Source organism: Falco rusticolus, chromosome 6, assembly GCF_015220075.1.
Source record: "Falco rusticolus isolate bFalRus1 chromosome 6, bFalRus1.pri, whole genome shotgun sequence".
Classification (NCBI taxonomy): domain Eukaryota; kingdom Metazoa; phylum Chordata; class Aves; order Falconiformes; family Falconidae; genus Falco; species Falco rusticolus.
The window spans coordinates 6,664,510-6,691,968 of record NC_051192.1 but is presented as its reverse complement, the minus strand read 5'-3'; the positions used below and the strand labels follow the sequence as shown (position 1 = coordinate 6,691,968).

General features: G+C 35.5%; 1 protein-coding gene across 1 annotated transcript in view; it reads left to right on the top strand.

Annotated features, from left to right (window-relative positions):
- The window catches only part of FMN2 (formin 2), a 166,753-nt gene that overhangs the window by 85,462 nt on the left and 53,832 nt on the right, over positions 1-27,459 (top strand). The window contains exons 11-16 of the mRNA XM_037392766.1: positions 9,502-9,563; positions 17,117-17,208; positions 17,354-17,483; positions 18,437-18,583; positions 20,425-20,484; positions 20,667-20,787. Of these exons, the coding sequence (XP_037248663.1) occupies positions 9,502-9,563; positions 17,117-17,208; positions 17,354-17,483; positions 18,437-18,583; positions 20,425-20,484; positions 20,667-20,787 (612 nt within the window). The remainder of the gene's footprint in view (positions 1-9,501; positions 9,564-17,116; positions 17,209-17,353; positions 17,484-18,436; positions 18,584-20,424; positions 20,485-20,666; positions 20,788-27,459) is intronic.

Below are 27,459 nucleotides of genomic sequence, written 5' to 3'. Positions count from 1 at the left end.
ACTTTATTAAATAAATTTGCCAAGTGCTATATAACTGATAAAACTGGTATACACTTGCCATTATTATGAGGGATGAATCGTGATCATATAATCTCAAAAAAATATAATAACAAAAAAATCAAGAGGTTCAATGATAGATTAGAATAATGATTGTAGTGGAATGTGCATAAGGAACATGGAAATATTTGGGACTGTTAGAGCTGTTCATGGTCACAGAGTAAGGCAGGAAATACAGAGATCCCATACAAAAAAATTAGTGTACTTCTAGTGACTATGATGTTAGAATAAGTAATAAATTATTCTTCCCATAGCTGGAATAGTTTTAATCTACATTTATTCTTCACTTTGGACTACTTTAAACCTACATTTCATCCTTGTCAGTGAATTCCAAACAAATTTCCTTCTCCTCCTCCTGCATTTTCTTTTCATTTAGAATGAGCTCCTTAAAGCATGAAAGAAAAAGCTGGACCCTTTGCTTATGGTCTGGAGTTCTCAGAGCTGGCTATGACTTTGTTTACTTTTAGTTACTCTAATGTTAAAAGATAAGGTGGAATTAAACTGAAAGCCAGCAAATTTGAATTCTGAAAAAAATCTACATGTAATTAAAAGTCTCGATTACTTGGAAGCCTGAAGGCTTGTTTGTATTCCAAACAAGTCTTTCTAACTCCTTCCAGCTGCACTCAGTAAGAGATGCTACCTTGTTCTGCAAAGTTTGACTTGCATATATCCTTTGACTGTCACAGTTATACCATCACTGGTACCACAATTAGCCTTGGAGCTCCCAGATATAATGTCATTGAAATAGAGACCAAAAAGCATTAGAGCCTATGTGGATCTAAAAGAAAAGTCAAACACTAACACAGAAACCCCAAATTTTATTTCAGTTAACTCTTGAATGCAAAGCTACAAATCATAGCTGTCTGCAGACAGATTGATACACAATGTCAGATCTATTGCATATGTGCCTTGTAGCTGATGTGTTTGTGCAGTTTGTTTTAATAACATGCACTGTAAACACATACAGTCACATAAACATCCCAAAAATATATTCCTCAGATATTCTGTTCTAGTAGTCTCACCACCAAAAGTGATAGAGTTGATAGGTATGACAAGTTTCCTTTTGAGAACCTCTAAACGAAATGCCTGTGCCATGCTATGGCTACCTTAATCAGGAAGTAAAAAAGCTTAGTACAAGGTGATAATGAAGTAAAAACCAATAACATTGTAGGGTTTTTATAGTAGAAATTTTATTTTTTGTAACAGAATTTCATAAATGTAAAATATATCCATATGTCAATGATTAATTTTACATTAAAATCTTGCTCTTGAAATGTTTTTTAAAATACATTTGAGGACAGAAGGTTGCCTAGAGAACAGCAACCCCCTACTATAAGCATGAAGTACTTTTTTTTAAAAAAAAAAAAAACACAAACCAGCCACCAATGTATTTAAATGTCTTACATTATTTGCATTTGTGTGCTATGCTAAGCCTTAAGCTGTGTTTTGGGAGTTATAGTGGTAGTCTTTTCCAGTTTGTTGAAATTGTTGAACCCTACCAGTCAATCTTGTGCTTCAAATTCACTCCCAAGCGACCAGCCCCTGGCAGGTTCATGGAGATTGTTTGCTTCTCTACACACTATAGTTTAAAATAAGTGTAATCTGGTAAAAAACTAGTCTTTTGTCAACCTTCCTATACCCTATACCCATGGTTTTTCACCTGCCAAATTCAAACAAATCTTATCTAAACAATTAAGATAAGCATTGAAGTACTCTCTATAGTCAAATCAGCAAACCTCTCAAAACTAGAACTGAAATACAATCTCTCTAAATTAAACAGTCTACAATGGCAATCATGTTTGTATTTAAACATTTTATTCTGAAAGGATTACAGCATTGGTCTCCGTATTTTTTCCTGCCTAGACAAGAAGGCGACATACTGAGTCAAACAAAATATATTTGTTCTCTAAGAACTGAACTTGCACACTTTTTATAAACAAAGTGTATAGGTGTATGAATTTAGGCTTCACATAATCAATATCTGCTGTCCTTAACATAGTAGACGACTGTTTGAAATGTACATAATGTAACTGTTTATATTAACTATGTATAGCTATATATAAAATCTAGTTATGTATTTTGTTGTATGTCTGTATATATAGTTTTATGTATGTAAAAAAGCTCTGTCAATACAATTTTATTGCTGTATATTAGGAATACAACATTAGGGAATAGGAATGCTAAGGACAAATGTCTAAGAAATTGAACTATGTTTATAAGAGAAGAATCTGTACAAAAAGTGATAGTAAAGATTCACTCTTTTGGATAAGGTCTCCTACTTCTGTTAAGGCAAATTTTGTAAATGCATAATCTTGCTGAATTGATTCTTATTTTATTGCTTCCCAGAAATGTGAGTGCATGTTCTTGAAGGTATTTAAAAATTGTAAGTCCTTTAAAAACAATCTGAAGCAACAGTTAAGCTTAATCCATGGCTGCTGCTTGGAAATTTTCTATACTGTTCTGGTTTCTTACACAAGCTTTAGATCAAGGTGAATTACTGCCACAGTAAAACTGTGTGCAAGCAATTCTAAAGTGCTGCTTCTTGCCTCTGATCCATGCCATACGTACTTGTGTTGAAGATCCAATCTCCGTTGTGTTTGTGCACTTATTTAAAGTATTTGCTAATAGATAAACATGCCACAAAGGTACTGAGGGCAAGCAGGTAGGTGGTAATATGAAATTTTTCTCATTCATGTTAACTCTACCCAGAGCAGCCATCCCCTATCTAACCATTATCAATAATTTTTTTTCTGTAGGTTGTGCAACTCCAGGTACTTATATTTTACATATTCTTTTATTTCACTTATTTTCTGAGAATCTTTAAAAACTACATAGTCATGATCCTTGTACGTTTTGCTGCAGCTTCCATTAGCACAGGGACATTTGGGTTTACCACTGTATTTTCCATATTTATGTAAACATAACTTTTATTTCAGAGGCCCATTTGGGATTTAACTTTCTGCATTAAGGGATTCACATTTCTATCATTTGAGATAAAAAAGAATCCCAAAGGAATAGCAGTAGTTGCCAATTTGTTGGAAGTATTACAGACAAGAACACATCCTCGTGCAGTGGGGCTGTTTTAGATGAACAATGCTAATAAGATGACATGGGGGGTGGGGTGGGTGGAGGGGAAGGGCAAAGGACAGTAATTTTTGAAGTTGTGGTTTACTATGTAACCAATAAAAATGGCAAGAAAAGACCTCACATTTTGCAGTTCGGTTGATTTTTAAATACAGATAATAAGTTGGATTTAAATCTGGGTTTACTTTGCAAGTAGCTTGATATTTCATCAAACTATAGTCTTTACAGCAGAAAAGGAAGCTGCTGTGCTTTGGTCTTCTAAGGCTTTCTTGGCTCTTTTGATGATGAGAATGTTGAGACACGTGGGGTTCTTTCTACTCCTGAATTGAGCAGTTCAGCTGTCAGTTGTTCCAAGGAACCTGATTAAATTGTCTCCACTGAGACTTTTTTTTTCCCTGGTTTGCTTATATTTGCATGTATACTGTTCTTGCATTTTCTTCCAGAGACGTCTGTCAGTGAAGGCTTCCATTCTGTATTGAGTGAACAAACAAACAAGTTTATTTGTTCTTTTTCTCTAATTTGTTGTCAGAAACATTTCATAAGCTGACCAGGCTATATACTGTCTGACTTGTGTTTCTTGTATCAGAGCTCTCCATTGCCTAAGGCTTTCTTTGCCCATATTTTCTAATGATGGTGGTTTTTGACCATTCAAAGTTTACTACCTGTATGGTATTCTTGGAGGGTTTTGTTTTTTTTTTTTCTTTTAATTAACTCAGAAGTAATCATCAAGGAAGTTAATATAATATGACGACACACTAACCTACTCATCTACTCATGTGCCTTTTCTTTTTTCTTCTGAATATCCTTTTTAGATATTTGAAAATTAATGTCTCATCAAATTTTCAAGTACAATTACTTAAAAACATCTATAAGGTTGAATGAATTTTAATGCTACAGTTGTGCGTCAAAATTTTGTAGTAATTTGGAGTGTCTATTTCTGTACAGCTTACGGGTCATATATAGTATAGATACAGGTTCTTAATAACAACAAAGTCCATTGTTGTTTTAAAACTGGTTAATGCCTTTTCTGTTTCTCTGACTCTTCAGCAATACTCCTGGGGTGTAGATGGCTTAACAGTTAACATAAAGTAGAATTACCTGGAGATGAAAGTTAGGAAAAAGTACCATGGAAGCTGAAACCTCTCATGATCCTGTAATTGTGCAGGTTAGTTGCAGATGGGCAGAACAGCTGTGAAACCCCCAGATCTGTGGCCCACACAGAACTGTGCGATACCATGATTTATCTGCTGTAGAAGTAGGAGGTCTTCCATTCAGGGAAGAAGAATCAGTCTGCCTTGGTAATTTGCTGAAGTGACTGTCTGTTGCTGCCATTTGACAGTGGAGATGTGAAGTCTTGCAGAGACTCTTGGTGCTCTTTTGAAGAAAGAGAGCAGATGTGAAAGTAAAGATGCAAATAAGTGCAGGAGGAAAAAGGGAATGACCTCTTGGAGTGATACTGCTTGGTTTTTGGAGAGTCATGGAGAAATCAGTTGTGGTCAGGTCAGTGTGAAGAACTGGGGTTTGCTCATTTACCTCCCTGAAGCATGGATCTGAGCACAGCAGGATTGGTTCAGAATTCTTTTTGCAAATGTTAGGTGGTTTTGCTTCAGTTACTGCTTCTTTCGGAGGAGTTAAACTGTAATCTGTTACCAATCCAGTAGGATTTGGAAATTGCTCTCAGTTTTTGGAGAGACAGCAGTGCTGCTAGGAGGGCTTGAGAAGAGGACACTCGCTTTTAGAGTCCAGAGACAGAAAAGCGTAGGAAGCATACTTGGAAAAGCAAGAGAAATGGACTGTGATTTGAAACCTGTCCTGGGAAAAGGGAAGACATAAGGCCAAGATTTGGACTGAATACCAGTCTTCTGATAGTCATCTATACGTGAGAACTGTGCTAATGAGACTTTTATGACATAAAAGACCGATCCACAGGATCGGTTTGATAATTCTTTTTCTTCTTCCTGAAATTCTACTCCGTGGGAAATTTTGAATTTTGGCCTTTTTATTTTAAAAGAAAATTCCTGAGTTTTGCACTTACAAACAGAACAGAGTTTCCAAGCACTGGGCAGCTGTAGGACTTTGTGTTTTCTGTAACAGTTTATGTGAGTGATACTCTTGGTGGATGTAGATTCACAGCTTCACGCGAGTGTAGGTTTGTTGTGTCTATACTGCCTATCAAATTTTAGTGGTAGATGGTATTTCAAATGCTTCTAGATATGTGAATAATCAACAGTAATGCTTACAATAATAATAATTAAAAAAAAAAACCAACAAGAAAACAAACCACACACATTTCCTTTTATAGTCTTCATGAGAATACACTGTGCATCCTCCAGCTTCCAGCTGGTGTGTTCTCATGCCTTTCTTCTTCAGGATTGTATTTGCTTGGCAAAAAAATTTGCTCCCATTGGTGGCCCGGTTGCATACTGTGCTTCCCTGGAAACATGTGGGTGGTGATTATTCATTGTGTTGATTTGATGTGGATTTTGTGTTGTTTATTTTTTAAATGATGTCTGTTCAAAATCAGCTTCTATGTATATAGGAGAAGGTCCATCTGTTCTCAGAGTTCAAGTACGCCTTTGAATGTAGCTGTGTGCTTTACACTAATCTTGCTTTTTTTTTAGCAGCAATATTCTCCTTCTCTCAGGTGAAGTGTCTTCTAAGGTGCCTAGGCAGACTTGCAAATTAATTGCTATTACTAAGAACAGTAAGTCTTTGTCTTTTTGCGTATATTTTATTGTCCTTTCAGTTTGAAACTAGTATCTAAATTGGGTTTGTTATTTTAAGTCTGCATAATTTATTTTTTGACTCAATTTATATTATAAAATGCATAATGGTATGGATACTCCTCTTCCATTCTGCTAAAACTTCTATATTCTGCAGCTGCATAAGAAAATCCCAGTGATACTCGTTGGAAAACAATTAGAGTATCAGGAAAGTTTAAGACAGATGAGAGATTCCTGAAGCCTTTATTTTGGCTCCAAATGCTTTGAAATCTCTTTCTCCTCCTCTGTCCTTGATAGTGTCAAGCAACACTTTGCAATTGTTCTTCAACCTCTCTCTTTACTGGGTGGATTTTCTGTAATCATCTGTTGACCAGTGCTTGCATTGGAAAACAAAAACCAAAGAAAAGTCGTTGTGTTGCAGTTCCTTTTATCTTCAGTTGTGCATAATTTTGTGTGTATCTGGACGTACTTGGTTCAAACTTGATTTGATCACATCTGTATATGTGTGTATATATACACAATTATATACATGTACATTGAGTAATTTTAAAGTATTGGGGCTTTAAACTGGTGCTGGCTTGCTGGTTTTATTTGTGACAACAGGAATGTAGGAAAACAGTAGAACTATGAAAACTTTGAGGTAAGAACTAAATGCCTGAGTCTGATGTGATTAAAACAAAGTTGTTTCTATTAGAGTAAAAGCCTTCAGATATTCTTCGCTGCTGTTTTATGAGTGTATCAGAAAGGCTGGATGATACATTGGCTATTAAAGGTCCCTTCATAGTAGTGAAGACCAGGAAACAGCAATGTCAACTGTGAAACAAAAAAAAAATCACTTTCTAAAAGTGACATGGGTAGAAATATGCAGTGTCTGCAAGACTGTTATAAACCCTTCTCCAGATGTTTGCATCGAAGTATAATGGAATTGTAGCATTAAGTCAGGATATTTTCATAGAGCATATTAGTTTTTCTATATTTTGCATTGTTATTTTGCCACTGCTTATGGAATCCTTCAGTTAGATATTTGTGTAGTCATGCTGATTGTTGAGAGGGGGCATGTTTAGCTAGTAAGGTTGGCTGCAGAAGGAAACATCATTGTTTTTATTGGGTCAAATTGTCTAGATAATGGAATTAAATATGCAACAGTTAAGACTTATTTTGCCAACTATCATTTTCTGCATGACAGTGCTGCAGTACCACCAAGGAACAGCTCATCTCCTGATTCCTCAGAGTAGGGGGAGCAAACCTATGGTGAACACTGAAAAATCCCAGCAGGATGCTAGGGCGCTATTTATGAAGACATATGTCTTCAGATGAAATATATAGAAATCTATTTGTCTTGGGAGGAGGGGTATTTGAAACATATATACTAATTTCTCCAAGTTCTTGTCTCGGAGTGATTTGTTTTAAGCAGCTCCCTGAAGTATGTACACTCTTCTGCATACCTGTTTTGTTGAAAGTACACAGACCTGGCACCATCGTGTTTGCCAGGCGTTCTCTTATCTCCCGCAAGCATTCAAACAAAAGTGTTCTATTGCTCCCTGAGTAATCCGTGGGTGATCTTAACATTGAGCAAAAGTCAGCGCAGGAACTTATGTTATATTTCTTAATGCAGGGGCAGACAGTCTCTGGAAGGAAGGGGAGGGGTTGGAGCGGGGAGAAGTCAGCCACAACTCAAAATAAATAGTTGGAGGGTTGGGAATGTGTTCATATATGAAACCATTGCGTAAGTGTAAGAATGCTGAAACATAGTGATAATACAAATGGAGTTTCATAATATATCCTGGTTTTAATAAAGCTGTTTGTATATAGGCTTTGACATACGTGTTTTCTTGAAATAAAACTGCCAAACCAATATAGATCCGCTTTCTATTTGCATGTTAATTTGAGTTTCCAGTTCTACAAGGCAGATCTGGCATGTTTTTAAGCATGCAGATAGTCCTATTGAGCAACAGGGATTATTAAATACAACATATGTTACAGTACCTTGTTGAGGGGGCATCTTTAAGTCTCTGTTGCAACAATTATTATACTTGGGGCAGGGGGAGGAGTTTTAAAATATCCCAAATAATTAGTAGCAGATTTTTTGCATGTGCCCTTTCCCCCAAAACAAAACAAAAACCATGTTGCTTCCTAAACTGTTAACTTTGATATTGCCATTATCTTTAAGATTCTCTTGATTTCTGGTAAAGGGAAAAATGGAAAAAATCCCTATTTTTTAATATTACTTCCAAAACCTAAAAAAAATTCCTAATTATTTTTTGTTTCAGTCCTAAAAGTCAGCTTTGTGCCGCGCCTAGAGATACGGTGTAGCCTGCTTAGTTTAATCAAGATGAACACTTCTTTGTTTATAATTTTCTTATACTGTAACTGAAACTATGTCTCAGGCATGGAAAGGGGAAACATGATGAGTCCCAGACTCAGAGTGGTATCTCTAAATGCTTTAGAGCAATCGGAAACCCATGGGCTTGAATTATACTGTCTGTAGTCTTTCGGTGTATACACAGGATGTCTCTGTGACAGTTAAGGACATGGATTTATAGGACATAAAGTGACCTAGTGCTGGGTTTCTATCACTGATCAATGTTGCACTTTATAGATTAATCTTGCCTAGGGATTTATTCCACCTATTGTACCAGTGTACATGCAGAGCCCATTTTAAAAAAGGGTACAAATCAATGAAGTGCAAAATAGGATACAGACCAGTATGGTGCAATTAAAAATGATTCATTACCATCAGATATGTTCTAATGCAACGTTCTGCATTTCTGTAAAGATTTGAAAACTGGGTGAGGAATGTTGGATTTATCTGCCTTTTAAATGAATGCTCAGTGTACTTGCAAAAAATATGTAAGAGGAAGACTGAAAAGTATTATCTTTAAAATAATTTGTTGTATTAGCTGAGAACAATTCTTCACTAATTTTCACAAATATTTCCTGTGCCTCATGAGGTGTTCCTAATAGAAGAGGGGAGTCAGGGTTGTGTTCCTAAAAGTGTGCCACTTTTTTTTTTTTGTCCAGGTTAGGTAGGTGGAAATCACTGTCTCGTCACTGTCTCTGTGCTGTTGAACTGGCTTTTTGATGCTGAAAAAATACAGTATGTGTGTGGCACTAGAATTGGTTGGGAACAGGAAAGGCATATTTTGTATCTGTACTAAACGTGTCGGCTTAGTGCATAGAAGACTTGACCCTTGTCAGGTGTTTTGAAGTTAACTAGCTGACTTATGGATTAATCAGTTTAACACTGAAGCCAACCAGTGACAGGAATGAGCTTTGTGTTGTGAGTGTGTGTGTGTGGCCGTGGTGCAGATTTACAAATTTTTATAATGCTTTCAGTTGGACCATGAAAGTCTGATGTAAAGCTTATCTCTGATCTCTGGCTACGGCCATACTCGTGGGATCCTGTTTGTGTGTTTGGGGGGAGGGAGGTGAATTCTTTAACGCTTGACACCTGGCTCTACCAGGTTTCTAGCCCATAGTCTTAGGAACAGCACTATTCAAGGCATTAATAAAGCTAAACCCCTTAAGCTGTATGACCAGTAGGTCATAAAAACGATTGCTGGGTATTGGGCTCAGTCTTTATTTTGCAGCTGGATTATCATCCTGACAACTAATTATTTTGTCTTTTTTTTTATAGCTGTTGTGAACTTGGACAACACTGTGGTTGACCTAGAGACCCTTCAAGCCCTATATGAGAATGTGAGTACTCGGAGAAAGTCCATATAATGTAGGAATACTGAGGCCCGTGTGAAGATATTTTTGTTTTGCATCAGCAATGTTCAGAAAGCTTGTAGAACATGTCCTATTTTGAAGTGACTTTATTTTCCCCAAAGCAACCAAAATACTAAGCATTTAATATGTATTAACTGCCGTTGTGTGTTTTATATAGTGCATATATTTTTATGTTACGCAATCAACTTCTAAATTACTAAACAGAAATTGGTTTTACTCCTTTCTTTTTGTCTTGGGTGGGGCAGTCTTTGATCAATAGATACCAGACCTCGCACTCCAGGTCTTTGGCTTTGTTTTGCAATTTCATTAATATGACAATGCTGTTAAATTAAAAAGAAATATGTTTTAGAAACAGTTATCATTCCATTTGTGGAACTGTAGCTTTTCATTATTATTATTTCGGGATTTCTTCAAAATTAATTTTAACTCTTCGAAAGGAAAAGGATTACTCTAAGTCAAAGTAATAAAAAGCAGTATAAACTGCCGGAGGCTTCAGAAATATCTGGTACTAATCATCAGAGAGTGTTTGACCACTAGGTATACAAAATCAGGGATTCAGAATATACTTAGGCACAGTCTAAAGCTTTACAAAGCCAGTCACATGCAAAATTCAAAAAAGTAGATCTCAGAAGCATGTTTCTGCCTTCAGCTGCAGCCAGTGAGTGTTACCCTTTCTCTGAGCACGTTGCCTGAATGCATGAAGGTCTGGCTGGGCACCTCTGGAACGAGCAAAGAGACTTTCTGTTGACCCTCCAAAGAACCTGAAAACATGAAACAAAACTGTGCGCCACAGAATGGCATTGAAGGCCAACCTATGCTTTTGTATTGGATTTTATTTCCCTGATAAAGTTTTGAAAATATATTAATTACTTTTACACCTTTCAGATTTTTGGGTTTTAGACTCTAGTTTTTTACAGCCTACATTGCAATTATTTGTTGATGTATGAAATTTCTCATAAATAATCCACTTTGGTGTCTGAAGAGAGAAATAGTGAACTCTCATCTGCTTTATAGAAAATCCAAAAAGCTAAACAAAACTAAAACCAGAAATCTGACAAGAACTAGGGAGCAATTCTACTCATACCTTATCCCTGAAGAATTAACTTGCTCAACACTGCTTAGGAAGGTAATGGTCAAATGGGAAACCTATTCTAACTACCCCCAAATCTTTAAAGACTTCTTGCCCTTATAGCGTAGCTTTTCTTGTTTGGCCTGTATTATTTTCATTTTACATTATTTTAAAACTGCTTATTTACACAGCACAGCTATATCCCATTCCATACATTCCTTAGCATGTAAAAAAATTAATTTTATATATTACACATGAGTGATTTTGAGAGACTGTGTGGTGAGAAGTACAGAATAGATATTGCCCTCATGATCAGTTTTGCATCCTTTCCTCTTTTATATTGCATAAGACATTTTTTATTTTGGTTATAAAAAATAGTTCTCCCATGTGGCTAATGTACTAATAGGATATTTTTCAAATGTTTTTTTAATGTCATCTCCAATATGCTTCAGAGTTCCAGTATAATAGATTACCTGTAAATTTGCAGTTTGTTGAAATAACCAAATGCCATTGTGTTCCTTTTGTCATTACCTTCACTAATTACAGGAAATGCTAGGAAATATTGTCCTGATTAAGGAAAATATCATATGTTAATCTTAGGCAAGACTCAAAAAGTTGGAATGACTACAATATATTTCTTTGCTTTGAATAGAAGACACATCAGCCCGATTTTATCACTATAATTGCTTGGGTACAAGACAGAAAGAAAACCAACAAGCTCCCAGCAAACAAACAACCAAACAACAAAATAAAAACCCCAGTTTATTTGGATGGTATCATAAGGGGGCCTGAATTTTAATTCTGGATCTTCTGTTTGATAGAGCTGTATCTTGAAAGATGCATTTTTTAAAATTGAAAGTAAAAACAGAAAGTAAAATTCAGTCTTTGGTCAAAATATTTCCTTCCCTTGACAGCTTGACTAATTATAACAATATTGTTCAATAAAAAAGTGTAAGCAGTGGGTGGTACCAGAAAGCCTGGCACGTTTGACTCCTCCCTTATTTCTCAGCCTCATCCTGTGTTGTAATTGGGGATAATTTTGCCTCATGTGGCTACTTTGTAGCCATTAATTTTTATTTCTCAGGGTTTGTTTATGTATTGGATTGGGATTATTTTTTTTTCTGGATATTTAAATACCGCTGCACTAGTTCTCGGCCTTTCTATTTGATCTGTATGGAACATATGGTAGCATTTGGTTTACAATCTTCCCTCAGAATGTAATCACTTTTTCTGATTGCATATGTCTGGCATGGTGCTTTCCCTTCTTAAATGTGAATGAAATTTGGGCAGTCTCCAAACCTAAACACACCCTAATTTCAAAAGCCACAGTCCCGAGGGCTCAATTCCTGTTTACTGAGGAATTAAAGTCTTGTTAAACCACAAAGTTACTGTATACATCTTAGTGAGTTTTTATAAACAAAGAAACCCACACCCCATCAAAGACCCAAGCCCTCGATAATTTACCAGTATTAAGAGGTATTGCATCAAGTGAGGACTTTGTTACTGCAGCTTTGTGTAGTGCAGTCACGTAGTTCTTATGCATGATTGTGTAGTTTGCTTTATAAAATGTTGTTTAAATATGTATTGATAATCAACTATGTTTTAAGATCTAGACAATTTTAATAAGAGGGTCTTAATAGATGAAACTAGGTGTGGAATGCTTACTTTAATTGTGCTTTTACAAACTCTAATAGCAATGCCTTCAGGTGGCAGCTGTAATTAGAGAGGGAGAAGGTAGATAAAATTCAGTGGAGTTGACAATTTGCTCTATGTGGTTAGGCCATATTGGTTGTGATGAGAAAGTTACTTTTTTGCAAATAAGTGAATGTTTACTTTGAAAACAGCATCCTAGCAGCTGAGATTGTAACTAAAGTATCACAAACAAGATAAGCCTTTTCCTGCTTCTGTCTTTACTATATTGTGAAAATAACTATTTAAAAAATGGATCAAAAATTGTATCAAAGGATTATCTTTGATCTGTGCATTTGCCCTTTTCAAATCTTGTTACATCACAAAATGAAATGTATATACTTTCTTAATTTGACTACTGGTAAATTGACTACCCTGTCTCTATCTTTTAAAGACTTGGGTCAATGCTTTCAAAAACCTCAAAATTCCATTTGCAAGTGAAAGGCACCCAGAAGTCTGAAGTGCATGCCTCTGCCCTGCCACTGAAATACAAACATTCTCCTCAATTATTCCTCGTGGGGGTATTTTTGTTTGGCTGTTGTTTGTTTTGTTTTGTTTTAAAAAAGGCATTTACAATGCAATGTCTTAATATGTTTTCTGCAAAGACTATAGATTGTACCTGACTTCTGACACATGACCCAGCTTCAAAGGGTTATGATAATTGTTATTAACCTGTGTATCTCTGTATATCCTTGTTGTTGCAGTTATTTTTGGCAACATTCTTTAGACAAGTCAGTTGATGTTTTTGAAGGATGTAACATTGACTTTGAAAATCAAATTGACAAAAAAAAAAAAATAATTCCACATCAAAATTAAAAAAATGTACATGTATTTCAACTGATCTAAACTCAGAGCTAAGGTTCTGTTGCAAGGGAAAAAAAACTAACCAGGAAATCTAAGATTTATGTTGTGATTGATAAGACAAAATATAGAGTAAGTTTATACTCTGACAAAAGTAGGAAAGAGTTAAAGTAAAGCAGTATATTTTTTTGCAGTAATTTCTATCAGATTAATGCTGTTCGATTTTTAGATATAGTTAATATAAAATTCTGGTATGTTATGCTATTTTGTTCCATTTAGGATTCTATATAATAGCTAAAATTCAAGGAAATAAATGTCAGTGACATTCAAAGAGGTACTAATGCCATCAGATTAATGACTTTTCTGAGAATTATCTATTGAATGTGTTCTTCCTTGACACAAAGGCTGAGGGCAATATAAAAGTTTGTGTGGGGTTTTTTTTATTATTATTTTTTTAATTATCTGTCTGCAAGTTAGAGAATAGATATATATTAACCGTAAAGTTAACTAGTAACAATTCTGAGAAATATTTTAAAATAATACCTGTGCAGAAAGCGTGCCAGCCTTATTCCTTGTGTATCGTAATTTAAAATACACATAAATCAGAATTCTGGATACCAGAGCCAAAACTAGTTGCTTGAAACTTGGGTTTGATTCTGAACTTGCACCACATACTCGGACCTCTTAATTTGGGTGAAGAGTGAACCATATTTCCTGAGTTTTGCTCAGGCCCACCCATGAGTGGATCGTGCTTAGCCTTTGTATCTTTGCCAGTTGTTATTTCTTTGCATACACAATCTGAGAATAATGGCTTAAATAAGGAATAGTGAGTCTGCCTAATAGTGAGCCTGTGGGATTTGGTGGAGAAACATTAACAGCTTGAATATGGGCGTATATAATACAGTGCCGTGATAAGCCCTCTAATACTTCACTGTGTGCATAAGGCCAGAAGAGAGAGTGCTCTCGCTATGTATTCTAAAGAATTTGCACATAACCATTTAGCTTTTCCTCTCCTTGCTAAAATATTTTCTTCTCTTTACTATGAAAAAGTTTTTAGTGGTCTCCTGTCAGTTTAATAGTAGATAATATACCTTATAGATTGGCCAGAAATAATATAACTTAATTCAAATCCTTTTAGTACAAAAACTTGTTTACTTTTACAGAAAACTCATTCTCAATTACCGAGTTGAAATTGAATACATAATTTTTTTAAGTGTAAGTTGAATAAATTAAATAGATCTTCCTACAAAGTCACATCATTTGCATAACTAGACCACCATGGGTCTGACAATGTGACTAGTGGGACAATGCCAGCTCTCTTGGCATCCTTCTGATTTCTAGAATCTGAAGATTTCAAATGTTGCCAAGAGAGTTTTTACTGATTTGAAAAGAAATTAAAGCTTTCTTTTTCTCTTAACTTTTTATTGGGTAAGCACGTTCTAGATGAAGTGAAGAAATGTTCCATCTACACCTGCTCCCTAACGCAAACTCAAAAGCAAGTCCTTCTTAACAGCATCTGCAATACTTAAGTGGAAACCTCTGCAGTTAGTTGCATCTTTCCTAGTCCTCACTCTGTGTCCTGATTAATCTTCTAAGATTAAAAATTGATACATTTTTGATATTAGTAGCTTGAAAATTTCCTCCCTCTCAGAATAGAACTATACAAACAAGATGTGCTGTTATAATTTCTTGTGTATGCCCTATGCCTGCCTTGACAGAAATGTAGAAAAGTAGGATGAATTCCCAAGGTGTTTTGGTTTTGTTTCTTTTTTTTCCTTATACAGAAGTGATACTGGGGTAGGGAATTTAGGAAACTAGGTGTTATGGATGGGCCACTGCCATTATGCTAAAATTAAAACCTGGTAAATTAGTGTCAGCCTACCCCTTGTTATCTGAGAAAGACACAATACAGTGTTCATAGATCAAGGAAGGACCAGGAAAGTCAAGGGGAGTGATTAGTCTCCTCTTCTCAGCATCGGTGAGACCACATCCAGGGTGCTGTGTCCAATCCAGTGCAAGAAACATGAATGTATTGGAGCGATCTAGCAAAGGGCCACGACAATGATTAAAGGCCTGGAGAATATATCATATAAGGACAGGCTGAGAGAACTGGGATTGTTCAGCCTGGAGAAAAGAAAGCTCAGGGTATTTTTATCAGCATGTAGAAATACTTGATTGGGGAGGGGCAGTAAAGAACACACAGGTAGACTCAGTGATGCCCAGCATCAAGACAAGAGGTAGAGGGCCTCCTGAAAGTGATATACTGGAAATTCCATTTAATACTAGAAACACCATTTTTCACTGCAAGGATGTCCAACAGTAGAACAGGCTGCCTAGAGAGGTCATGAGGTCTCCATCCTTAGACATATTCAAAACCTGGCTGGACTTGATACTGAGCAACCTGCTGTTGCTGCCTCTGCTTTGTGCCAGAGAGTTTGGTTAGACGATCTCCAGAGGTCCCTTCAAACCTCAAATATTCTATTAATCTGTGATACAGGTGCTACCACCATTATAATTCCTTAGCCAAGAACAAAGTTTATTGCTGGGGGAGGGGAAATGAAGTTGTCTGCAATATTTCCTATCTGTTGGAGTATTTCATAGGTAAGATCAGGCTACTTTAGAGAAGATGGGCCTTGAAGAACATCCACAGAGGTGTTGGCTAAATACTAGCACATGTAGTATTCTAGACAGATGGCCTTGCAGTCATTTCCAGGCTTCTTGAAGTAATCAGAGAAACTCTGAAGTGCTTTTGCTCTGAGTAACTCTTCAATCTCTTCATCTTTCTGTTTCACATCAGTATTTTCTTCCTTTTCACATGAAAAGATGTTCAGCAACCTCAGAAGAGCTGTCCAGACCTGACTTTCTGATTTCAGATTGCTGGTGGAGTCAGTATGATTTGAGATAGTTTCATGCCTCTTCTGCTGATCATGCAAACACATGCAAGAAAGAATGCAGATGCAGCCTATCTTTTGCTTTGCCATTATTTAAGTACTTAAAATATAATTTTCCACTATTGTCTTCAAGTTCTGTGATGGAGTAAGCTAAAAAAAAAAAAAATGAGTGTGATGTTTTCTTAAAGGAATAAAGGTAGATATATTTACTTCTTTTTTCACTCCTGCACAGATTCATGTTTTGAATCTAATTTGAAACCACCATGGATGTCAAAAGAAGGGTCAGAAGGAGAAATTTCCATTCCATTTTATTCCTTTCCATGCGGTTCAATTTTCCAGTACTGCAGTAGGAAAAAATAATTTCATTGTAGCATGGAACACAAAGAAGTGAGGCTGTTTCTTTTGATTGGAATATTGAAGAAAAGACCGCACAATGTGCCACAGGGTTCTCCAAGAAACTAGGCATTTTACATGTAATTGTTTTGGCTTATTAAGATAAAAATGAAAATCATTTTACTTCAAAGTAGCATGCAGTAGTTCTCATGTATTATGATATGTATGATAGTTCCACTATAAATCAGTTATTTTTGTTGTTCCATAGTGTTTTCCAAATGCCAATTAAAATTTAAATTGCAGTAAACAATACAAACTTATTTTCATTTAGTTTAAAATAAGATATTATTTAAGCATAGATTTAAAGATCAGATTGCATTCAAATGCAACCCAACAGATTTGGAAAGAGAAATACAACTCAAGAAGAGAGTTTTTTTGATCCAAAGACCTTATAAACAGCCAAAGAAAAGGGATTGACAATGAAGATTATTGTCTCAGTTGAACGAATAAATCTTTTGTACAGTACTAGTATCAATATTATATGCAAGATGTTCTGTTTTCCATCAGATGTATTTATACTTAAAATCAATCTGTGGACTAAGTAGTTCTACCATACAGATGCTAGAAGGAAAAGAAAAATCTGAGAACATGATTTGTTACAAGGGCATCTTTATCTGTGTTTTTTTGACTGGGTTTTTAATTAAACCTTTTTAATTATTTTGTTTCCTTTATTCCAGAGAGCACAGTCAGATGAATTAGAAAAAATAGAAAAGCATAGCAAGACATCCAAGGAAAAAGAAAACGCCAAGTCCTTGGATAAGCCAGAACAGTAAGAACATACTTGTGAAAGAAGTTTTGCTCACTTCAGAAAATTTTTCCTCCTATAGTAATCTATTTAGAGATGTTATAAAAGAAAATAAACCACTGTTCCTACTGACAGTGACTCCTATAATTATCTTTCATCACTTCTACAGGTTCCTCTATGAACTCTCACTAATTCCCAACTTTTCAGAACGTGTATTTTGCATCCTGTTCCAATCAACGTTTTCAGAAAGCATTTGTTCAATCCGTCGCAAACTTGAATTGTTACAGAAACTGTGTGAGGTAGGTTGTGCTGTGTGGAAAGGTAGAGCTAAATTTCTGATATTTAATCTTGTAAAGCTGTACTCATATTTCAAAAGTTTTTGCTTTGTTTACTTTAAGTACTCATTAAATCTGAAGGATAGCAGAATAGAATGTTTTATGATTGTACTTCAACATCAAAGCGAACTTTAAGATTAGCTTTTGGTACTGAACTATATAATGTTTTGACCATCAATGTGTATCAGTCTCTGGAAAACAGTGGACATTCCTCTTTTGTTAAAGCAAAATCCTCTGTCTTCATAGTGACCATATCCCTCCTTTCCAGATGAATGCCTGTTCAGCCCACCATGTGTCTGCTTCGATTTTGGAAGCGTGAAACTAAATAATATCACTGGGATTAAAAATTAGTTAAAGATGGCAATGTTGGCTCTAGCTAGAAAAGATTACTGGAATTTCATGGTCCCATACAAAACAAAAACATGGTTTTAAAATGCAGGTTTCATTAGTATTTTCATAACAGTATTAATTGAAATATTTTCTGTAATTGTTTCACCATTTAACAGTTTTATTTGATTAATTGTTTTAATTGTTCCATATGGGTTTTTTATGAACTTCCTGCAGAATTCTCTCCTAAATTAAATATACCATTCATAATATCATCATCAGTTAAGGAATACCTATTTTTTTTTCTCACCAGGTCATCTCTGGTAATATTGCATAGATTTCCTATTAGTTTTTTTTTTTTTCTAAGTACCTATTTTGGAAATAACATTCTTCATCCACAAGAGATTACATATTGAAATTATTGTACTTCTACATGTTGCAGTAGAAGGTTGTTAATTCCCTATATTTGAGCTTTTATGTAAATAGTATTTCTAATCACAGTATCAACAAATCTACTTGTCAGTAATACTATGAACTGTAAATTTTGTGGAGAGTATGAACAGAGAATTGTTTCTCTTTCTGTTTTCTAGACATTGAAAAATGGGTCAGGTGTTATGCAGGTCCTGGGTTTGGTTCTTGCCTTTGGAAATTACATGAATGGTGGAAACAGGACACGAGGACAGGCTGATGGGTTTGGACTAGATATCCTGCCAAAACTGAAAGATGTCAAGAGCAGTGTAAGTTGATTCTAGACTTCCTGTAAGCCTGAAATTATTAAATTCTCAGAAATTTACTTTGTCTCCATTTCCAATTAAGTGTGAAACTTACAAAGACTTGTCAAAGGGAATTAATTTGTTAATATACTTAGCGGTTCACACTTCAAGGATTAGATGCATTTCTGTAGAAATCCAAAGACAAACCATCTCTTTTCATTACTGTACAAACAAAGATACGTTAAATTATGTCTTAGTTCCTAATCTGATATGTATTTGACTTTTGTCGCAGTTCATAGTTTTAACTATTCAGAAGCAATACTCCGATCCTTACACTTTAATGGTGTATTACAAAAGTGTATTTACAGTTGTAAAAGGAAAGTTAACTGTGATTCAATGCTGATTCAAAATATTTGTGAAAGGAAAAAAAAAAAAAAAAAAGGCTCTCCTGAAAATGACTGAATAGGCATCCTGGGCATTTGGGATAACCCAAAATTAACCTTTTATATAAATCATGATTTCAGAGTATACATTTCACATTGGAGCATGGAACCACCAGAATAAAGAGTAATCACAGAAAGTACTTATTGATTTAAGATTTGTCTGATATAGTCATCTGAGTAAAGAGAAAAATAAGTGGTCTTATTTCTCGCTTAGTGCTAAACTGGAGCTTGTGTGTTACCAGCACTTTTTTTGGCTTTGATTATTCAGCTTCAAGTTGTATTCAGTATCTGCTTATGTCTACAAAGAAACAATAATCTTTGAGTCTCTAGGGCTATGATGAAAAGACTCATCTGAATGTAGAGAATGGTAAGAGAAAGACTATAGCAATAATTCTCAAGGCTTTAAAGTGGCCTCTACATCTACCTAGTTGAGTCATTGTCAAGATCTGTTGTTCTGAAAGCATCAGAAAAGGAAGAGCTTTTTTCCCTCCTTCCTCGCTCATTAATATGCCTGCTTTAGCTGCTGGGTTAGGGAATGTGAGCAGGATGTTGTTTGCCCTGGATTGGAGACCATGTCAGCCATTTGCCTTTAACAGGGTTGAGGAACTTCATTCTGGCCTGCTGGTTTCTTTGTAAGCCAAGGGAGTGGTGATGTGAATGAAGCCTTAGTACCATGTGTTTAGGGCAGCTTGCTTTAGCTGAACCTTCTGGTTGACTCTAGATACACCACCAAGTTTAGAATTTGGCTCCGTAGAACATTTAAGTACACTAAATTTGGGTTGGTGACTCAGGTCTGCAGCATGTAATTTGCTGGAAATACTATGACCATTAACCTTGCAATTGCAAGATACATCTGCAGTTTATTTACTATTGATGAATCAGAAAAGTCCTTAAGAAATAGTTTTCTGAAAACATATGAAAATGTCATTTTTTCAAAAATACTCTTCAAATCAAGGACTTTCTGCTGAAGTATCATTAAAGAATAGCAGAGGGGAAGCAATGAGAGAGTTCCCCCAAAGACCCCCAAAAGTGCCAAAATGTCATTTAGAAAAATAACTTCCTTTATTTGCTTTGGTTATAGTTATAGATTAATAAAACAATATGAATGTTGTGATACATGTTGATGCATCAACCCAGAAAGGAATTCTATTTTCATTCTTTGGAAATTTCAAAATGGAAGAGTTCAGTTTACAGTCATGTAAATTTCCAGAATCAGGAGTGGTTTTACACAAGTGTTATAACATCTATTACTTTCTTTAATTAATAAATTGTATTTCACTGTGTTGAGGGTTTTTTTGTAGTGAAGGCAACAAATCAGTAAAGTATTTTTCTGTGCTTTACACAGAATATTTCATTTACTTGAATTACCATTTTTGAATTTGTGTTTTTCAGTAACAGCAAACTTTATTCTCCTCTATACAGGACAACAGCAGAAGTCTTCTGTCTTACATTGTCTCATACTATCTGCGTAATTTTGATGAGGTAAGAATTAATTTTGCTCTTTTAAATTCAAGTTAAAAAAAGTCAACTCACTAAATTTGCTCTTCGGCTGGCCAAGATGAGGAAATGTGCACAAATATTCTTTGTGCTTTCAGTTATATATTTTAGTATATGAAGAAGTAATGAGCACTATGTAACTAATTGTTCATTTCTGGTTTTGTCAGGATGCTGGAAAAGAACAATGCATCTTTCCTCTTCCAGACCCACAAGATCTCTTCCAGGCTTCACAAATGAAGTTTGAAGACTTTCAGAAAGATCTCCGCAAAATGAAGAAAGATTTGCGAGGTACTGAACCTAGATTAAAGCTAGCTCCATGTTATCAACATGTCCCTGCTATCACTATTTGTATAATTTTGAGAAGTTTGATGATAGTATAAAAATAGTTGGGTGGTTTTGACTCCTCAATTACTGTTTTGTTTCCTTGATTTGCTTTTTTATGACCATTTAAGCAATAGTTCATAATTTTCTGTAGATAACCTGGTAGAGCTTATTAACACAAATAACATCAAACCAGTTAGGTTAAACCTTTTCTTTCAAAACCAAACGTTTTTTTTTTTTTCAAACTAATTTCAACAGTCTTTCACTACAAAAAGAATTGCAAAGTGTTGGACCATGTCTATGACAAAAAAATGTTGAGAATCAGGCCCGAATGCTATCTAGCAGCTAATTCATATTATCTTATGGTGATAAAGAAAGTTGAAATAGCCTGACTTTACTAAAAACTAATATACAAAGGAAGAATTTCTTTCTCCTGCTTGTGGAATGAGTTCTTTAAATGAACTCAGCAAGTTTAATATAAGATGTATTTGCCAGACTTTAATAAGGAACATGTATCACATATAATACATTTCTTATCAACGTTGGGAACTAAGCACTTTAATACATTTCTTACTAACATTGGGAACTAAGCACTAATTTTAAGTTAAGCAAGAGTAGTTTGGACGAAAATATCCATGATCTTCAATATTTTTGCTAAGTCTCTGCTAGATAGGCCATTTATGTACCATTATGCTAAATCTTGGAGTGAAGGATTCAAATCAAGGAGTGATGTGATCTTTATATTTCTCTTGCCTTGCTGATTCGAACGCTGTGTGTCTAGAGACCAAGGATGGTTTGGTAAACAATTAGTCCTTGAACAACCTGAGATGGAAGGTTCTCTATCAAAACAAAAACATAACATGGTTACCAAATGATATCTGACCTTACCTTCTTGCCCCATCAACCTTTCAGTCTGAGTGTTTTAAAATTTATTTAAACATTCAGAGGTAATCTTTGAAGTTGTATCAATGTCACTTAGTGTGGTACTGAGGAGTGAACTTCAGTACCAGTTTGCTGCCCTGAACAATCTAGGAGGGCAAAAATCCCACAGTTCAGCCATGAAAATTTATCTCTATTCTTCTTGCAACTGTCAAATAATCTGAGGGCTGATCTCAAACTTGCACGTAGAGAAGAAAGATGCTTAGGTCTGACTGAAAAAAGGTACTTGAATTCAGGGCATTTTCACGAAAATCCTTGGGGGCAGATGTTATTCTTTGCAAGTTCACCAAAAATTTAGAAGAAAGGTTAAATATTTTTAGATCAAGGTTGAAATTTGCACACAGGCATATAAATCTCTTATGGAATAAATCCACACTGTGCAGTGATCAAAGCAGGGGATCTGTAAAAATGGAAATTACACGCTTCACTCTGCCATCAGACTGCAGTTGAATTCTTTCTGTGCTTCCAGTTCCACCCTTAGGCTGGAGTCTCTGTTGTCAGTCGATTCTGTAGTTAATGAAACTGATGAATAACTGCAGACACCACCACTCTTTCCCTATTCCCTTTGGTATAAACTCTTCTGGGGACAGCATCGACCCCCTTCTGCATCCTCTCCTAGACATGAAGCGACAGTTTCAATACCAGTCTGCAATCTTATTCGTGACTCCTTATCAGCCCTGAGTGATGCAAAATGCTTTGTTATCTCTTTTTTCCAAAGACAAGTGTAACTCTACATTGAAAATATTTTGTGCTAAAAAAAAATTATGACTGCAAGAGCATTCACTAAAATTTCTGGCTATTCCAATAGCTTCATTGTTGTAGTGCCTTTGGTGAGACAGATAAGCAAGTTTAATGACAGTCTTTTTAAAAATGAAATACAAGTTTTAGCTGAATGGATAAAGTTGCTCCAAAGTAGTTTTCCTCTGCATTTTTTTTAAAGTATGCTACCAGATTTGCTAATGCGCATCTGGAACCTTATGAGTTACTAGAGCTAGCAAGTGCGTCATTACATGACTGAGATGTAAGAAGACTGTAAGATGCTGGGCAAATTCTGACAAAACCTTAAATATGATCCTTTCCTTTTGAAGTCAGTGAGAGTAAATGAGTATTGAGTATTCCTGGGGAAATACTGACTTTAAAGCCATAGAAGTAGATGCCTATGAATGCATTCCAGTTTTATACTGAGATGTAGACTGTAACCTTGGATCTGTTTTCATCAGTAATTAGGTGGAAGATTTCATGAGATGATTTCACCGTTTATAGGTGTGTGTGTTTACTTTGTTCTTTTATCACTGAAAATCTGGAAATTGCACAAAACATTGATGCAGGCAGCATCACCAGTTTAAGGATATTCTGCCCAGGTTAGTTTCAAATCCCCTGCAAACAAAGCACAGGGACATCACACTTAGTACAATGAAGGAAGGGTGTATTGGTTCACCCAGGAGCAAAAGCTTTTGCAGATCCTTTATTTCTGACTTTAAAAAATTCCCATGATCATTATTCAAAAGTAAATTTCAACCCAGAAGGATCTTTTCACAAAATTATGGGGCCACATAGAAAACAACAACAACCCACAAAGTAAAGTTAAATGAAAAAAAAAAAAAATAACCATAAGAATAGCAGTTCATTCTAGTAATGCTGTATTTTTCCATCTAAATACATCAGTATTTATGTACCACACAGAGGAATGTGCAGATATAAATAATTTTTCTGGTTCTGTAAAATAATTTCATTGTCATGCTCTTTCACAGTTCTGAGCTTGGGCTTATATCTGTATTAAAGGAGTAGTTATGCTGATTGCTTAAAAAGAAAACACACTCATGATATTCAAGCTTGTATGCTTTCTTCCTTTTTGATTGCGGAGGGTTTTGCCTGTTTTCATGAACTGTATGCCTTGTAGTTTGTACATGTTAGAAAAGAAAGTATCTTTTAAGATTTCAGATTAAAAGTGTAAGTCCAAAAGACCTTCAGAAAGCATGCTGTGTGTCTGTTCCAAGATTAATAAGACAGAAATTTATAATTTTTTTTATTAGAAAAAAAAAAGTCCTCTAGAATATAGTAGAAGCTACACTAACCGTGTAATATCAACCTTCCAAATTCTGCAGGGTTTTTGTTTTGTTTTTTAAAATAATATAGATCCCAGAGATAAAGTTTTTATAGATAGAAGACCAAACAACAGGTAGATCTCTTTACTAACAAACCAAGCAAGTTTGGCTCCATCTGTTGCTCCCAGATTTCACAGCTCTCCAGGATTCTCACTTTAGCCTTTTTGACTTCAGTGACATATAGTTTGTTAAGCAACTTGATCTGCTTTTGATCTCTCTTGGCTGTCAGCAACGTTCCTTGATGCAGTCATGCCAAGCAATGACTTCTGTTCCTATGTCATTCCACAGAAGAAACTTTAGCACTTGCCACATGACTTAAATCAACTCACCATGTAAAGAAAATTGGGCATCCAGGGTCACAAGAGCAGGGTGTGACTCTCACTGATTAGGACCTGTGTTGTGTATTTATTATTAGTAGTATATTTTTCTAGGCACTTCAGAATGCCAGAGCTGGGGCAGAAATATGTGGAAAACATGTATTGATTTAGTTAATGTTTTAATCCTCTCTGCTCTGACACCGTTGGCACTATTGTAGTTTAGGAAAATGTTGGATTTGTGGCCCATGAAATTTTTCAAGACGTATTCCATTTAGGAAAGAACTATAACACTAAAATGGCAGTGAGAGTTACGGTATTTATGAAACACTTAGAGCAAGTTAAAACCATTTAGAAACTTTCTTTGGCTACACGGTAACATTTTAGCCTTATAATTGTAAGTTTATTCTTGCAAATCAAAAACTAATCCATCAGTTGTCACTTATTGCAAAACTTTTGCTCAGGGTCAGCTAAAAGGGAATTAGAAACAATGTCAGGCAGAAAATAAATCTGACTAGTAGAATTTTGAAAAGATGAATAATACTGTATAATGAAGACTTATAAAATTGAGTTGAAGTCAGTACTTGTTTACATGTCATAATATTGTCATATTCGATATCTTTGAAAACTGATTACAAGTAATAATTATGATAATTAAATATTTTCTTTGTAGTCATGCTTTCAAAACTGATTACAAGTAATAATTATGATAATTATATATTATTTTTGTGGTGGTGCTTTTTTTTTTCCTACTGTGAGTGTTTGCAAGTCATTGAAAAGTCTCCACTGATAAGAAGCTAGGCTGTGTGGCCCAGTACATCTCTGATTTGGAATAAATCTGACAGAGAATGTTTATAAAGTGTTAAGCATTTGCTGAGCACTTTGTATTTTAAAAAAAATATGTGCCAGGAAAAGTCCCACAGTAACTTGAAAAAATACACATTCCTTATTTTTTCTGTGCTTCTTACGGTCGCCTAGAATTAGCTATTCAGCTTGGATGTGCTGGTTGTATAGCTGGTATGTGCTCTTGAGTTTAAGACCTGCTGTGTGACTCAGAGCATTGCAAGTGCCATATTCTGCAACAGAAAAGACTTTTAAAAGTTGTATTTGGGGTGGTATCAATGCTGGACTGAGAGCTGGAGTAGTGGTAGGCGTGCTATGCTTTGACCCCTTGCCGTTTCTTTCCCACACAGTGATCTCTATTTAGCTTGTGACAAATCATTCCTCTTGCCTCAGGAATGGTCACCCCCGCACCTAGGAAGAGGCCCCAACCCTCAGAGTGCAGCCAAGCTGTAGTTTGAGATGGATTTTTTTCACTTTGTGGCCAACTCTATGTCTGGGGCACATGGATTGCTTTGCAAAATAAGTTTACATCCACTGTTAATTCTTTCATAGGTAATATTAACATTAGGAGGCAAAAATGCAAAAAGTGCACCATTCTATTTGCACGTCATCCCCTCTCACACATACCTCATATCTTTTCATATTCACAAGACGTTCTGTTTCCATCACAGTTCTGATTATGGGGCTAAGACTTTGGCAACATTTCAGTGCCACTTCGTGATCAAGAACAGAAGCAATATTAATTTCAACCTCAATTAACAAAGTCAGGCAACCTAAAGCCATTTTGGGACCCACTACAGATAACAGAAAAGGAAGGGATTGCTCTCCTAAAATCGAGTGCTAAGGAAAAGGTCTTGAGTCTAGTCTGGTGATCTATATTTTAAACAGATAAAGTTTGATGAAATTAAATCCGGTTTTTCAAAAACCTATTTTTTTTTAAAAAAATGTGCTTCTACACTGGTATTCCAAGTTGTTTCAAGAGATGACAGGGAGCTGGAGAACAGAGAAATGAAATGGAGAAAAAATTGTATTCTGGAAAAGTTTGGATTCATTGCCTCATCAAAAACTTTCTGTCTTAAGACATCTTGAAGTGTTTGTGTTTCTGTTATTCTCTATCAATAGTTTTGATATAAATGGGAATGAAGATTTTTCAGAATAAAGGAATGGATCTTTCCTTATACAATCTATAGATGCATCTCCTAATGAAAAGATGCCTTCAGTCTTTTATGACAAAATGCCAAATCTCTCAAGGTAATTATTAACCAAATAATATAGCAACATTAGTCAGTTTGGTCAATGCTACAGTTATCCGTCAAGTTTACCTTTACAGAAACAGCTATTGTTTTAACCAAATTAAATCTTTAATTTTGCCTACTCACTGACAGCTGTGCATCCACCAACTCTAGCTGTTTGTTCAGGTATCACTGAAAGGGTTAATTGCTGCAGCTATGCAGCATGCAGACTCCTAAACCTAAACCAGATGTAAACTAAAGCCAGGCTTTCAGTCAATCTGTGAGTCATATTTTACTGTCCTTAAAACTCCAAACAAGGAGCTGTCTATGGGAGCCCTTGAAGACTCAGCAGTTTTTAGTGTAAGTCTTTACAATTCAAAAAAATATATAAATAAAAGAAAATTAAGAGCTCTTTCTGTTCTTGTGGCCAAGTTCATCAGAGTTTGTCTTTTGCTGAGGCCAGTATTGTTTCTTTTAGATAAAGTCTAGGTTTTCTTTTAAAGTCACAGGTTGCAGTGGTAAGGCATCCAGAAAGCACTGAGGAAGCTGTGAAAACCGTGGTTGTGCTGTTACATATTTCTCAGGCAAGTAGGACACAGGCATATCTATGGGAGCCAGGGTACTCACACCCTCTGAAAATTAAAGGAAATAATTTTGAAACTCCATTAAAGAATTAAAAAAAAAATAAATCTCACTGCAACTTGTGCTTTGAAGTACCTTAAACAGTCTTGAAAATCCACCTAAAGTCTATAGGACTTCTATAGACCAGTATGTGGTTTCAGAAGTTGTAACCAAACTAGCCCAATGGACCTGTTAATTGCTTATCCAAGATAATCCACAGTTCTGCTTGCTTTCTTACCAGGTTTCTTGGTGGGTTGTGATGGTGGTGGTGGTGGTGGTGTTTGCTCATTGTTTTTATGTTTTGAGGGTGTTGAAAGCAAAATCATGCTGCCCATCATTATCCTGACCAATGACAATACAGTAAGCCTGAAGAGCATCTGAGCATCTGGTCACACAAGTTGTAAAAACCCACATATTTTAGAAGAGATCTGTGCTTCTGAGCGCTAAAATTTAGTACTCAGAAATAGGTGGAAAACACTCATTAAGAATTCTGAATCTTGAAAACTTTTCTCGTTTTTTAACAGGTAAAGCAACTATTTTTGATAATGAGACTGCGCACATTTTAGAGGGCTTACCAGAATATTT